Source organism: Thunnus albacares, chromosome 23, assembly GCF_914725855.1.
Source record: "Thunnus albacares chromosome 23, fThuAlb1.1, whole genome shotgun sequence".
Classification (NCBI taxonomy): domain Eukaryota; kingdom Metazoa; phylum Chordata; class Actinopteri; order Scombriformes; family Scombridae; genus Thunnus; species Thunnus albacares.
In genome coordinates, this window is record NC_058128.1 from 477501 (window position 1) to 494017 (window position 16517).

General features: G+C 40.6%; 1 protein-coding gene across 1 annotated transcript in view; it reads right to left on the reverse strand.

Annotated features, from left to right (window-relative positions):
• The window catches only part of stab2 (stabilin 2), a 44269-nt gene extending 34359 nt beyond the window's left edge, over positions 1-9910 (reverse strand). The window contains exons 1-14 of the mRNA XM_044343414.1: positions 9794-9910; positions 8441-8565; positions 7032-7147; positions 4235-4320; positions 3372-3438; positions 3172-3267; positions 2935-3057; positions 2023-2219; positions 1519-1649; positions 1296-1429; positions 763-842; positions 511-660; positions 277-420; positions 137-199 (exon numbers count right to left, since the gene is read on the reverse strand). Coding sequence (XP_044199349.1) covers positions 137-199; positions 277-420; positions 511-660; positions 763-842; positions 1296-1429; positions 1519-1649; positions 2023-2219; positions 2935-3057; positions 3172-3267; positions 3372-3438; positions 4235-4320; positions 7032-7147; positions 8441-8565; positions 9794-9883 — 1602 coding nt within the window. The 5' untranslated portion in view covers positions 9884-9910. The remainder of the gene's footprint in view (positions 1-136; positions 200-276; positions 421-510; positions 661-762; positions 843-1295; positions 1430-1518; positions 1650-2022; positions 2220-2934; positions 3058-3171; positions 3268-3371; positions 3439-4234; positions 4321-7031; positions 7148-8440; positions 8566-9793) is intronic.
• Positions 9911-16517: the final 6607 nt, after the last annotated feature.

Genomic DNA, 16517 nt, shown 5'->3' on the forward strand with positions numbered 1-16517 from the left:
TGCACATTATTATGTTATTTTTTACCGACAAAATGATGAATTATTAAAATTCATTATTTCATAACAACATATTGAAACATTAAAACTCGATGTTGAAACTAATAAACATGTAAACAAACAGCTGTGAACTTCGTACCTCTAGTAAAGACCTGAGTCTGTCAAACTTTCCGTAGTCTGAAATGATCTTCATCAGATTCTCCTGCAGAGAAACATAATCAATGACTGAGTGAACTAATCAATGAATGAATTATTTAATCATTAATAGTAATGATGTACCTGTGTGTCACTCTCCACAGTGGGAGAGACGCTGTCCATCAGCTTATTGATGATGTGGATCATCCCGTTGGACGCCACGACGTCGGACTGGACGATCACACCTTTCTTCCTGCTGCCATGGATACGGATCTTAGTCTGAGTGTCCTGGAGGAGTACAGAAAGATGCTCTGCGGTTACTAAGGTTACCTTCACAGTCATGTGATGCGTCTGTGTTTGTGACGGCGTCCGTCTCACCCCCTCCGACGTGTCCGTCTCTGCTGACTTCCCGGTCAGAGTGTAGAAGACGTCACTTTTCTTCAGACTGTCAAAGGGCATCACCCCGGCAACCAGGTGCATCTTACACACGTATTTAGCTTTAGCTGAGTCAGCTGTCAGAGTTCTCACCTGCTCACAGACGGAGGACGAGACACCGGATCAGTTTCCAAAATGTTCAGTTTTAATCTGTTGTTTATGACGTGAACCTGTTGTGTAAACAGAACTTCTCACCGACGTTCCTCTGAAGCCTTTATTGATCGGAACAAAAACAGTGAAAGGACCCAAATTCTGCAACGGCCACGACAGAGAATCTGAAAACACACACAGATCATTAAAGTTATCAGACAAATATTCAAACAGTGTGTGAATATTAATATTAATAACAAGGTGACATGATGAACTGCACGTCATCACCAGCTGATTTATAATATGTTTCTATATATATATAATTTCTCCTCCCTTTACACACAATTAATCGATTAGCAGCCAACTTTTAAATTAATCACCAACTATTTTGATAATCAATTAATCACTTAAAGTCATTTTTTAAGAAGAAAAAGTCCAAATTCTCTGATTCAGCTTCTTAAATGTGAGTATTTCCTGGTTTCTCTGGTTTCTATGACAGAAAATAATCGATCGATGAATCTATAATGAAAGTAATCATTAGTTATTGATGTGTTGGAGTCTTTTTGCTGACAGTAAACAGTAGAAACACTTTCTGCTGTTTCTATTATTTTCTATTGATCATGCTGAGGTCACCGTACCGAACAGAGCGATGGCGTTGCTCAGCTGACCGCTCCACTGGCCGCCGGGTTCAGTGTTCAGTTCCTTCAGTCGCTGCATGATGTTACCATAACAAGCTTTACCGTTGCCAAGGTAACCCTGGAGACAGGTGCATCTGAGAGAGAGGGACAGGTGACCTATGATCATCCACGTCATTAAAACATTTAACGGATAAATGAGTGAAAACAAAGAGACTGAACTGACTGGACTCTTCCTGGTGCCACCGTGGTGCAGTTGGCGTTCTGGTGACAGGAATCAGGTCTACAGGAATCCTTCAGGCTGCAGCGGACGCCGTCCGACAGGTTCTCAAAGCCGGGAAGACACTCGCAGTGAGACTGATTCACCAGATACAGCAGGTACACAGAGGACTCATTGATTATCATTAACCAATAACTAATCAAACATATTTCATTCTGAAATGATTAGAAGTAGCAGCTCCAGTCCTGATCCTGATCTGGATTATTGATCCTGCTCTTATTGGTAAATGGGCTGCGTTACATAGCGCTCTGCCAACATTCATCTGTTCACACACATTCATCTGTTCACACACACATTCACCCGTTCACACACACATTCATCTGTTCACACACACATTCACTCGTTCACACACACATTCACCCGTTCACACATGATCTTGATCCTGTTCCTGAAACTGATCTTGTTCTTAAACCTGATCTTGATCCTGATCCTGACCCTGTGTTTTCTCACCTTGCCCGGTCCGTCGTAGACGCAGCGGGCGGTCTCGGCGGAGCAGCCGCCATGTTCGGTCTGACACGGATCGACGGCCATGCAGACTCGTCCGTCCCCGCTGTAACCCAGGTCACAGGCGCACAGGTGCTGGTCTGGACCTGAGTGCACGCAGGTGGCGTGAACGTGACAGACCTGCCGGAGACACGGGTTCACGGCTGAGGAGACAAAACATCATCACAAGACTTTTAGCGTCCTCATTAAGACGTCACATTGTACCGTTAACTAATCATGTCGTCATTTACTCTTTTATCTGGATGGATCGATTACTTTATTGATCCCAAAGGGAAATTAAAGTGTTACATTTGACATAAATCAGACAACAGAAAAAAATACATTTAAAAGCTAAAATAAATACAATAAATAAATAGACTAACTCAAATATATCAAAATATGCTGAGTACACATATATGAGTTGTATGATGTGTAGTGATTAGTAATGTTATATTGTATGATGTAATTATTTGGTACAGAAGCAGCATCATGTGTCCAACACAAATTTCCCTCTGAGACAATAAACACAGTCAAAGAGGTTGATAGTTTTTATTTTTATTATTATTATTATTATTATTATTATTTATATTATATTATACTACATTATTATTATTATTATTATAAGTAAATGTGCTTTATTTTACTTTATATCATATCATTTTATTTTATTGTTTTAAAGTGGCACACATAATCTTCCATAATGTTCACAATGAATTCTGGGTATTGTAGTTGTTGCTTTTTTTCTGGGTTTATTTGAACACTTGCTGCTCCTAATAACACTAAAAAGACTTTTAATAAATACTGGTAATGAGAGGTGTAAAACGAGCCGTGTGTGAATAAACAGGTGTGTTTAACGTTGTATTTTCGGTGTGAACTCACACACACACTGAGCTCCTGACTGCTGGTAACCAGGGAGACACTGACACACCAGCCGTCCTGTCAGAGCTTCTTCCATACAGCGAGAGTTCTGCTGACAGCTGAGAGACGCACACTCAGGAAGCTCTGCATGCACAGGTGACAGCACATGACCTTTTACTGTTAACGCACCACATCACAATCCTGAATACGTTTATTTAATAATCACATCTTAAACTGAGCTGAGCAGCGCAGACTCACCTTGATCACAGTTTGGACCTCTGTATCCGGAGAAACAGGTGCACCTGCCATCACCTTTCAGACCAGCGTCACACAAACCGTGGACACACGAGCAGACTGAAGAAGAAGAAAAATAACGTATGAGATAAATAATATGAATATTTTTGTAAAAACTGTGAAGAAAAGATTGATTTTACTGTTATAGTTTTACTGGAAGTTACCTGAGCTACAGGTGGGACCATATCGATTAGGTTCACAATCCTCACAGGCGGTTCCTGCAAAGCCCACCTGGATCACACACACACACACACACACACACACATACACACACACACACACACACACAGACACACACACACACACACACACACACACACACACACACACTGAGCACATAAATAGGAACTAGAACCCCCTCCTTCAGAACAGGTAACAGACCAGTTGAACCTCCTGAAGAGTGACAACAGGTGTGTTACCTGACAGCAGGTGTGTTACCTGTCAGCAGGTGTGTTACCTGTCAGCAGGTGTGTTACCTGTCAGCAGGTGTGTTACCTGTCAGCAGGTGTGTTACCTGACAGCAGGTGTGTTACCTGTCAGCAGGTGTGTTACCTGACAGCAGGTATGTTACCTGTCAGCAGGTGTGTTACCTGTCAGTAGGTGTGTTACCTGACAGCAGGTGTGTTACCTGACAGCAGGTGTGTTACCTGACAGCAGGTGTGTTACCTGTCAGCAGGTGTGTTACCTGACAGCAGGTGTGTTACCTGACAGCAGGTGTGTTACCTGACAGCAGGTGTGTTACCTGTCAGCAGGTGTGTTACCTGACAGCAGGTGTGTTACCTGACAGCAGGTGTGTTACCTGACAGCAGGTGTGTTACCTGTCAGTAGGTATGTTACCTGACAGCAGGTGTGTTACCTGTCAGCAGGTGTGTTACCTGACAGCAGGTGTGTTACCTGACAGCAGGTGTGTTACCTGACAGCAGGTGTGTTACCTGTCAGTAGGTGTGTTACCTGACAGCAGGTGTGTTACCTGTCAGCAGGTGTGTTACCTGTCAGCAGGTGTGTTACCTGTCAGCAGGTGTGTTACCTGACAGGTGCAGGTCCCGTTTCCTCCCAGGCCATCTGAACAGACTCCTTTGTTGCTGCAGGGTCTGTCGGCTTCTTCTGGACACTCTGAAACACAAACAGGAAGCTGACGATGGAGGTTCGTGGAGAGTTGTGACAGCGTTGCTGTTTGGTTTTCTGTGAGGAAACAGACCCCCCCCTCCATCTGTCTACTTCCTTCCTTCTTATCTTCCCTCTCTTCAGTCTTTATCTTTGCTCCTCTCTTATCTCAACATGTCATCACCTCCCTGAAACAACTCAAACTGTAACTGTTTCCTTCTTTCCACTCCGGCTTCTCTCTGAGAACTGAGAACATCAGCTCATGTATTTATTTAAAAACTGAGAAATAAAAGAATAAAACCTTTATGAATCAAAGTGTATTTCACCTCCCAAATTACTGTATTGTATTAAATTAATGTGGTATTATCTGACTCAGTTATAAATAAAAGTATATCATCTGCGTAGAGGGATATTTTATGTATCGTGACAGAGGACAGCTCTGATCTGTGTCTCTGCCTGAAGAAGATAAATCTGAGGACCAACAAGGGATGACTGCCGTCTTGGAGGTTTCATATATGACTTTAATCCAACCAATTTAATCAGAGCAACATTATATGTGAACAAAACTAAGAAGACAAAGTTCCTCTGACGCGAAGAAGCAGATCACATTCAGACGTCATATCTGTCCTTTGATCTGAATTAATTATTCTTTAATTAAATATTCTTTTCAGTATATTGTGACAAAGTTAGTGAGTCCACACCATTATTCCCCATTATACTTTGTTATTTGTTTGTTTAACCAGTATATGTAGCATTACTTTACATATTATCCTGAGTTTTGTTGGTGTTTATCATTGTTACATTTACACCTTCATTTATGGAAGTATTCAAGTTCACTTATTGTTTATTGTTTATAGTCCTGAGTCTCTTGAGTTATAGATTAGCTTGTGTTAACATACTCACAGTGCTTTCCAGGAGACACATCACTTCCTGTTTTTAAACTCACTGACATCACTCCAGTGATGTCATGGGTTAGACCAAATACGGGGGATTTACTTTACTTATTTAAACGTTTGGTTTAGTATCTGTATGATTTGTACGTATTTTGGTTTGTGATGAGGATTATGTTGCAGATGATGCAATTTGTTGTAAACGGTGTTGACTGTTAGCAATATTGTTATATGCCAGTTGTCAGTAAAAAGGGAACTGACGCCCCTGCAAGAAACATGGCTCTGCCTTATAGACTGGAGGGTCTGTTTAAGGGGAGAAATGTGGGTTCAGGCAAGAACAGAAATAAGAGAATGACAGTGTAGGTGTGAATGTGATCATGCCTTAGTTTGACTTATCCTGAGTTAAGCCAGTTACATTTGATTTGATTGTATTCATTGGCCTCCTGCCACCTTCCTCGCTACTCTGATCAGGCTTCCTCACATATATGTTTGAGTGTTTTTGCTAACAGTTTATAATCCAGCAGGCTGATAGTAAGGGAGTAAATCCAAAGCCCCCAAATATTCTGTTTATTATCATTTATGAGAAAACCACCAAATAGTCACAGTTCAGTTAAAAGTTAGAATCAGTGAAATTAATGAAACAATTAATTGATTATCAAAATGTTTGCTGATGAATCTTCTGTTGATCGATTAGTTAATCGATTGATTGTTTCGTTGTAATTGAGTCCAGTCAGACAGGAACCAGTTTGTGTCCTGCAGTCAGCAGCTCTCTGACATCTGACCGGATTTTACTCTCAGAACCAGTTGATCAACAGTTTTTATCCTCAAGTTTGACGGTAAAAGTGAAGAATTTTTACTTTCATCTTTCACTGAAGTTCAAACTGTCACTGAGAGTTCAGCAAAACACAGAGAGGCAAACATGAACCCCAGGACTACCAGGACATGTATGTGTGTGTCGGGGGGCGTTGGGGGGGCGTTGGGGGGGCGTTGGGGGGTCCGGTCAGTCCAGCTTCATGTTTGATGGTCAGCAGATTCTCGTCCTGCTGACTCAGAGATCTGCAGGCAGGAAGGAAGTTCTGATCTGTGCAGGACGAGCTGCATCCTGCAGGACCGAACATGTGACGCGAGTCACCTGGAGGCCTCAGACACCCCCCCCCCCCCCCCCCCCCCCCCCCCCCCCCCCGCCCCCGCCCCCCCCTCCCACTGCGTCACAAGAGAGCTTAATGTTCCACTCTTTTGTTTTGTTCACACACATTCAGGAAGAAACGTCTGGATTAAGTTTAGAGTTTTGTTATGAAGCTGCACAAACTGTTTAAACATGTCAAAACCTGAGAAAAGATATCGACCTCATTAATAGTTTGAAGACTCAGAGACAGGTTGACTGATATATACACTATGTGACTATTTTTAGACCAAGACATTCAGAAAATGATTCAGCAACAGTTTCATGCTCTGAAACACTTTAATAGATAAAACATCAAAATCTTAAATGATGAAAAACATTTGCAGATATCAGAGTTTTTATGTTACAGCTGATTATTATTCAGATTATATTATTGGAATATTATTACAACACTTACTGTACACTTTGTAATGTTTATGTATAAATAGCAGGAATGACAGTTAAATATGCAAAGTGACTTTAAACATCTTATATTTTTACTTCCTATGATCAATAACCGCTGCTGCGTTTTAGGTAAAATTCTGAATAAAAAGGTTGCAGCCGGCAAACAGTTTGATAAATGAGCAGCAGATTCTCTGTAATAAATAATAAACTGGACATTTATAGTTCAGGGTTCTGTGGATGTTTTGTGTAAACGTGTTTCTCACCGATGCAGTCGGGGCCCCAGAAACCCGGACAGCAGCTCTTCATCTCCACCTCGCTGTAGCACTCGAAGGAGCAGCCGCTGATGGGTAACTGCAGACTGGCCGTCCTGATGTAGTACCTGAACACACACACAGTGCACATCTGTTTACCTCTTTATCCCCAAACGATGAAGGTAAAAGACTCGACCGAACAGGAGACGTGGAGCTCCTTTATAATATAATAAAAATCATCTGTAACATTTCAAAATCAACAAATTATAAAATAATTAGATGTTATGATAAAACTGATTCCTGTATCTTCACTGCTTTGTGTTCGTTATATTCTCACTCAGAGTGTTTGTATGTTGCTGAAATATTTTATAAAATCTAAACACATTTGTTTAAAACAAGCAGCAGAAGCAGAAGCACTAAAGTACTGAAGTCAAACCACGTATGAAAATAAAATAACCAACACGTCCTCGTGATGAAACGACCACAGAGGTCGATTGTACCATGTGACTCCAGAACGACCTGTAGGAACGTTTTCTAATCTGGCGACTTCCAAACCGTCAAACATCATCACTGTCGCGATGCGGTTCAGGTCTGGTCCTGGTTTGGGTTCAAGGAACTACTTCCTCAAAGTTAGGCAAACCTCCTTTGTTGTCATGGCAACAGTCAACATCATGACAATGGTAGTTTTAAAAAAACTGTCCTGACTCACCGTTGGAAACAGGAAGTGAACAGCGGTATCTATCAATCAATCAATCTATCAATCAATCAATCAATCTATCAATCAATCAATCAATCTATCAATCTATCTATCTATCTATCCATAATCACTGCGGCCACCAGATGGCGTCTGTCACTAAAACGTGACTAAAGGTCGTTTTTGATCTAAATGACTCGTTCTGTAAAACGTCTTCACTCGTTGTTTATTTTATTATATTTGTGTCGAGACGCTGTGAGGAGATGTTTGATCCGTACGTGTTTTATTGTCTGATAACCTGGAATCTGTTGCTTTATTAAAATCAAACCCTTTAATGTCAAGTTGAAAACAGATCTGGTCTGATTTAATGATGAATATAAAACTGTTGTTTCACTACTGATTGTGCTGCTGAACGTTCTCCTGCTGGCAGCTGGAAGAGTTCCAGTTAAATATACTGGTAGGAAACTGACTCTTACTGAGGTGGTGCAAGTTGTTATTTGACACCACAAGGAGACAAAATCACAGATGAATGTTTTCAGCCGTTATGTTGATCTGATGGAGACTTAACGAGACTAAAAAGTTCAATATTTCCTTCTGAAATGTGGTGAGTAGAAGTATAAAGTACAGTAACATAATATAGAAATACTTCAAAGTTGTATGTAAGTAGAGAATTAGAGTAAATGTACTCAGTTGTGTTCGAGCAGTGAAACAAGGTGAAGAGTCTCACCTGCAGTCCTTGGCGGTGGATCTGGGCGTCTGTTTGTATCCGGACGGACAAGGAATCAACGCGCTGATGCTGCAGGAGTGACACGCCGTCCGAGTCCTCAACACCGTCGAGTTGGAGCAGAAGTTCTGACAGAAGAAGAAACACGACACACGCTGTCATTTAAGATTCACAGCTGCGACGGCGTGGAGGCAAACGTTGGTTCAGGAGACCAAACAAGTCCCATTAATAATGATTTAATGAAGGTGTTTGTAACGTGATGTTCAGGTGTAAATGAAACTATTTTAGCTCAAAAACATTTAAAAGTTGCAGATAACCAATTAAAAACTCATTAATATGTTCCAACCCATTAACTTTTTTAAATTCTGGAGATAAAAATTAAACAATAACTGTTATTTTGTACATTTTAAGGATTTTTACACATTAAAAACATCTTAAAATTTACTTAATTTGATAATTAAGATATGGGGAAATTACTTTTGCCTCTTGAGAATCTCTTATATCCCATAATAACACCTTGAAAAGATAATGAAGTGAATTATGAGTAAATTAAGACGAACGTCATGTGACCCTTTAAATCTACTGAATGTTACAGGGAGAATTATTCGACAGCAGAAAGTTTTCAAACATCAAAGAGGAGAAAGTGTGTGAGGACTGGAACAGGAAGTGAGCGTAATGACTGTAATGGCTGCTGCGACTATCAGCTGCATCTGATCCACCCAGGAAACAAACAAACGGCGAACGCGGCGCTTCGTTAGACCAGAAAACTCACCGTCAGGCTTCAAACACTCATCACATGACTTCATGCTTCATTATTCACCTGCTCATTAAAATAATATGACTGAACATGATGTTTCTCATGTATATATATATAAATGTATTGATCACTTTCAGTGTCGACTGTTACATTTCATACTGTAACTCCTCAATGATCAGAAATCTGCTGTTTGTAACGACTAATCATCTGTTATCATTTATTAATGAATTACTGAGCAACTAAAAGAGATCTGATGCATCACTCTCATCATTAATATCTGCTGTTTAGTAACGACTGACAGAAACCTGATCATCTTCATCATCCTCATCCTCATCAATAACTACAGGTGGTCAAGTTCCATCATTAACGTCTAAAAGTGATCTGATGCATTTTATCATCACTTTCAACTGAGCTGATCAATGTGATCAGAATTTACACGATCAATTACAGACAAAATCAGACTTTACAGTCTTTATTTAATAAGTGTGAAGTTTTCATTTAAAGTTATTTTTAAAGGTTAAAGTTAAAAGTTTCTGTTCAGAAACATGAAACATGACATAAATGAATGAATAGATGAATGAATGGATGGATGATGTTACCTGTTGAGAAGCAGCTGAGGTCATCGTCGGTTCCTTCATCATCATCATCGTCATCATCAGAGAGATGAGCAGCAGCTGACTCGTCTCCATGTCTCCTGTCCTCGTCTGTCTGATCTGCTCTCAGAGTCTCTCGTCCTTTTCAGCGTCTGGTTGTTCCTCCTCCTCCTCCTCCTCCTCCTCCTCCTCCTGCTCCTCCTCCTCCTCCTCCTGCTCCTCCTCCTCCTCCTCCTCCCGACACTTTCAGCCCCCCCCTCCATGTGCTTCCTGAAGAGCTCAAAGCAAACCGCTGACTCATGTTTTTTTTACACACTGATGTAACTTTCATGCAGACGACATTAAATCACAGATTCAGACTTTGTTGAATGTTGAATTATTGGAGCTGTTTTAAGGACACGAGACTAAATAAACCTGCCGTGCTGCGGTTTGAAAGGCTGATTCTGGTCTAACGTTCAGTCAGATGACGACGTGTGACTCCTCGTTACTGGCTGTGTTACTGTGATAAATATTCTAGTTTACAGGATTAAATCTCACAATCTACAGGTTGGAAACAACAACATTAAATGAATAAATACGTGAAAAATATTAAGATTTACAAATTTAACATTTAATGCAAGAACATTTTTTTTCTCCTGACTGTGAGGTTTGTTGCAATAAACTCTGTTAATGTGACAAACTGTCTTAAACTCTTTGTAAATCTGTGTTTTCAGCCTGATGAAGGTGATGTCATCATCAGCATCATCGTATTAGAGGAGATGAAGATCTCATCTGTACTGAAGAGGAAATCCTGATAGAATCTAATAAAAATGCAACAAATTCTCTTCAATTACTGCAAAGGTTGAGAACTAATCTTCTGGTGTGACTGATGGAGTGTTTTAGTAGTTAAACATTTGTAACTTTCATCTGATTGAAGAGGATTTATCTGTGTTCTTTGGGTTCAAAAGTCAAAGTGACGCAATTAAATCTTCAAAAAACAAACAAAGAAAAGAAAGAAGACGCTGGTTATTATTGTGATATCTGCCCTCTAATAACACCTGGACGTACCTGCAGGATTCATGACATCACAGCTGGTTTGGAGCCAATCGAAACACTGAGAACTTTACAGCGACGCAGGAAACATCAACAATATTTACAGATTAAAGGTTCAGAAGCTTTAATGAGGTAATAAAAGTCAAATATGAATAAATCTGTCTGGGCTCATAAAAGGTGTCAGTTTATTTCTGCTTGTTTTAATTTTAGTTTTTACTGTCAATCAGCTGGTGTGTGTGTGTGTGTGTGTGTGTGTGTGTGTGTGTGTGTGTGTGTGTGTGTGTGTGTGTGTGCAGAGACAGAGAATAGCAGGAAATCCTGGACTGTAACTAAGAACCTGTCGCTGTTTTCTCTTTCCTGAAACTTTCTGCTCTGTCATCACACACTGCTGATAACACACACACACACACACACACACACACTCACACACACACACACACACACACACACACACATACACACACACACACACACACACACACACACACACACACACACACACACACACTGTTTTCTGCTGAGTGGCAGCATTAAACAGGACGAACCAAACTCAACTTATATTTCTTTACGTCTACTGTGTCACATGTTCTTCTAGCAGCTCGACTCTGTTCTTAAATACATAAATAAATATTATTATTAAATATTATTCCACATGTCTGCTGCTTCATTTTAAACACATTTCACCAAAAGTCAAAGACAGATTTGAGTTCTGTCAGTTTTTAGAATCAAACTAATTCTGTTGATGTTTTAAATCTTGTATTTCTATTTTAATGTGTTATATTCATTGTATTACACCTTTATTATTACTCATTATTAATTTAATTTCTACCTTCTTTTTCAGTGTGTTTTAATATTTTGATGGTTGTTTAAATTGTCTGGTTTTTTGTTTCTAATGATTTAAACTTTTATATTTTACTAATAAGCACTTTGAGCATTATTATATTCGACTCACTGACTGACCAAAGAAAACTTCAGAACAGAAGGAGTCAGACTGGAAAATCAAACAACTAAGACCAAAACCTAAACCAACAGTTTAAAATGGCCAGAACTGAGGAAAAAGAAGAAATAAAATAACTAACAGCCTCAGAGAACAGCTGATCGGAACAAGAAGAGGCTGAAGAGGTAAGACGTATCGTATCGCTTCACCAGATCTCTCCTTGGGGAAGTCTGGCAGTCTTACAAGCTCAAAGGAGGAAGTGGATGAGTTTGTCAAGGAAACCTTCAGCGATTCATCAAGAAAATAACCTTTGCACCATCGATAAACCAACAATACCCCTCAGCACAGAACCCCCGTCCCGGAGAAAGGTCCAGAAGATCATCATCTGCTCCGGGTCCCAGCAGTATACCGTACAAAGTACACAAGAATTGCCCCGATGTCCTCCGAAAGCTTTGGAAGCTTATATGGAGAATTTGGTCCAGGGACGCTGCTCCAGCGAGCTGCTAAAGACCAGAAGGTGCTTTGTCCCCAAAGCGCTGGACTCCACACAGATCAGCCAGTTCTGGACCATCTCTCTGCTCGGTGTGCAGGGAAAGATCTTCTTTTCTATACTCACCTTCATGTTGACACATCTACTCCGATGGGTGGTGTTGAAGGGTTCTCTGGGTGGTTGGAGCACGCAGGACCTTCTCTGCTGACTCATCCAGGAAGCCAAGAAGAGAAAAGGCTCGACTGTGTTACTGCGTATGGGTCGACTTCAGTCCGCCAGGTTCACAGCAGAGTGGCGGCTTGTTGAGATGATGGGATGCACCATATCTCACATCTTGTTCGTCATGGGAACGAACCTAATTATTACATCAGCCAGCAAAGAGTCCAGAGGGCCAAAGACCATCACAGGAAGTCATTTCTGGATCACCTTATGGTGACCACACCAACCCACACGCAGGCGAGATGGGTCCTTACAGAACTTGACCACATGGTCACCTGGGCAACAATAACATTCAAGCCCAAAAGAATCATGGTTCCTGGTGATCCAGAAACCAACAAGCAGGTTCAAGCTACTTGTTCAAGGAGACGTGATTCCAACAATATCTGACTCGCCTGGAAAATTCAAATGTCGGATCCACCAACAAGGTTTGTATGTGGCCCCTTACTGTGTACGAAGTGCCGATGACGACGGTCAAAAAGGTCAATAAGCACCTTTGCAGATAGTTTAACATCTATCAGGCAAACATAAGATCTGAGCAGCTCCAGCTCCCCCTGTCCTCTGTAGTCCAGGACTGTCCCTGACACTGCAGTCAGCCAGGCAGAACGCTCTCTCAAGACCAGAGACGTCATCAGAAACCCTTCCAGCAGCGGTCAAAGTTCAACCTTAGAGAGAAGAGAGTCATGATCCTGGATGAAGTCTGAAGCCTTGAGGAAGATCTCATAGATCTCAGAGCTCCAGACCGCCACCGGGGGGGGGGGGGGGGGGGGGGGGGCAGTGGAAAGAGCCTCCTATTGGCTCAGGCACAAGAAGGAAAGTTAATCAATTTAGTTTAATCAATATTTTCAGTAAGATTATATTTCAAATATTTTAAATTGTAAATAGAAAATTGATTTTTTGGACGTTTAATTTTAAAGTTGACTTTTATTCTTTTATTGCATTTAATTTTTTAATTGAAATATATAGTTTTACGTACTAATTATATTCATCTTTTTTCAATTTTAAAATGTATAAATTATTATTTGATTACAAATGTATTTTGTAATTAAACCCTGTGAAAGGTTATAATGAAACTCATGAATGATAATTATAACAACAAACATGTTTTTATAAGTGAGAATATTAAACATGTTTTAATCTTCTGTGTATTTTTTTCACTCATCTCTCAGTAAAGTTGGTCTTTGTAGTTTTTTGTAGTTTTTTTGTCTGGTTTGTCCAGCAGGGGGCAGCAGAGTGATGACATCACAGACAGGAAGTCACGGCTGAAACAGTAAACAGATGGTGTCACTCTCTCTCTTCTCTCTGTTGGATTATTGTAGCTGGAAATGAAGAAATGAGAGATTTTAGTGAGAAGATGAAAGCTGAAACTATAAAAAGTGACCGTTGCCATGACAACTGCATCCACTGAGAAGGCCATGAGATGTGGCTGAAAGCTTCAAAAACAGGAAAACCAAAGTCTGTTTTTCAGGAAACTGTTTCATGTTGTTTGTTTTCTCTTGTTTGTATTTTGTCTTCACACAAACTGTTTTTATGTTGTTTGTATTTACATAAACAAATAAATAAATACATAAATAGAATAAAATAAACAAAATATTAAATATTTTTGCTTGAAATAAAGACTTAAATGATAAATCAATTATCAAAATAGTTGCTGATTGTTTTTTTTTTTTTTAATCAATTAATCGTTAAAGTTCTTTAATATTTAATAAACAACCAAAATCTGCTTCTGTTTTTCAGCAAACTGTTGAAATAATTTCATTTTTATGTTCTTTGATTTTATGGTTTTCATGTTGTTTGTTTTGTTACATTAATCTGTTTTTTCAGGATAAATAAATATTCACGACAGAATAAAACTAAACGTTTACAAAACTGTAAATATAAAATATTGTGTTTTTTGTTCAGAATATTACAGACTGCAGTAAAAATCAAACACAAATATTTATATATAAATAATCATTTATTGCAAAAAATACAAAAACATTTCATCATTTTTTATATTATTGATGTTTCAGACGTTTTGATTCTTTTTACTGAAACGTTTGTTATTTTGTTTCTTCTGATTAAAGATTCTGAAGTTTGAATTCTGCTGCTGGTGGCGCCGCAGACGCCGAACGTCCTCAACAGGAAGTTCACTACAGTTTAAACGTCACACAAACACCAAACTGAAGGATTTCCTCTTCGTTCGTCAGTTTATATAAAGTCATTTTACCACCAATCACAGTCTGAGGTTGTAGAAACGTTCCTGATTGGTCGAAGGAGAATCTGATGAGTTTGTCTCTGCAGCTCGTCTGTTTTTACGAATATTTTCTTTATTTACAGGTGTGACTCGTGTTTATCTGCAGGTGTGACTCGTGTTTATCTGCAGGTGTGACTCGTGTTTATCTGCAGGTGTGACTCGTGTTTATCTGCAGGTGTGACTCGTGTTTAGTTGCAGGTGTGACTCGTGTTTAGTTGCAGGTGTGACTCGTGTTTAGTTGCAGGTGTGACTCGTGTTTAGTTGCAGGTGTGACTCGTGTTTAGTTGCAGGTGTGACTCGTGTTTATCTGCAGGTGTGACTCGTGTTTATCTGCAGGTGTGACTCGTGTTTAGTTGCAGGTGTGACTCGTGTTTATCTGCAGGTGTGACTCGTGTTTATCTGCAGGTGTGACTCGTGTTTAGTTGCAGGTGTGACTCGTGTTTATCTGCAGGTGTGACTCGTGTTTATCTGCAGGTGTGACTCGTGTTTATTTGCAGGTGTGACTCGTGTTTAGTTGCAGGTGTGACTCGTGTTTAGTTGCAGGTGTGACTCGTGTTTATCTGCAGGTGTGACTCGTGTTTATCTGCAGGTGTGACTCGTGTTTAGTTGCAGGTGTGACTCGTGTTTAGTTGCAGGTGTGACTCGTGTTTAGTTGCAGGTGTGACTCGTGTTTAGTTGCAGGTGTGACTCGTGTTTATCTGCAGGTGTGACTCGTGTTTAGTTGCAGGTGTGACTCGTGTTTATCTGCAGGTGTGACTCGTGTTTAGTTGCAGGTGTGACTCGTGTTTATCTGCAGGTGTGACTCGTGTTTAGTTGCAGGTGTGACTCGTGTTTAGTTGCAGGTGTGACTCGTGTTTATCTGCAGGTGTGACTCGTGTTTATCTGCAGGTGTGACTCGTGTTTAGTTGCAGGTGTGACTCGTGTTTAGTTGCAGGTGTGACTCGTGTTTAGTTGCAGGTGTGACTCGTGTTTAGTTGCAGGTGTGACTCGTGTTTATCTGCAGGTGTGACTCGTGTTTAGTTGCAGGTGTGACTCGTGTTTATCTGCAGGTGTGACTCGTGTTTAGTTGCAGGTATGACTCGTGTTTATCTGCAGGTGTGACTCGTGTTTAGTTGCAGGTGTGACTCGTGTTTATCTGCAGGTGTGACTCGTGTTTAGTTGCAGGTGTGACTCGTGTTTATCTGCAGGTGTGACTCGTGTTTAGTTGCAGGTATGACTCGTGTTTATCTGCAGGTGTGACTCGTGTTTATCTGCAGGTGTGACTCGTGTTTATCTGCAGGTGTGACTCGTGTTTAGTTGCAGGTGTGACTCGTGTTTAGTTGCAGGTATGACTCGTGTTTATCTGCAGGTGTGACTCGTGTTTATCTGCAGGTGTGACTCGTGTTTATCTGCAGGTGTGACTCGTGTTTAGTTGCAGGTGTGACTTGTGTTTATCTGCAGGTGTGACTCGTGTTTATCTGCAGGTGTGACTCGTGTTTAGTTGCAGGTGTGACTCGTGTTTAGTTGCAGGTGTGACTCGTGTTTATCTGCAGGTGTGACTCGTGTTTAGTTGCAGGTGTGACTCGTGTTTATCTGCAGGTGTGACTCGTGTTTAGTTGCAGGTGTGACTCGTGTTTAGTTGCAGGTGTGACTCGTGTTTAGTTGCAGGTGTGACTCGTGTTTATCTGCAGGTGTGACTCGTGTTTAGTTGCAGGTGTGACTCGTGTTTATCTGCAGGTGTGACTCGTGTTTAGTTGCAGGTGTGACTCGTGTTTAGTTGCAGGTGTGACTCGTGTTTAGTTGCAGGTGTAACTCGTGTTTATCTGCAGGTGTGACTCGT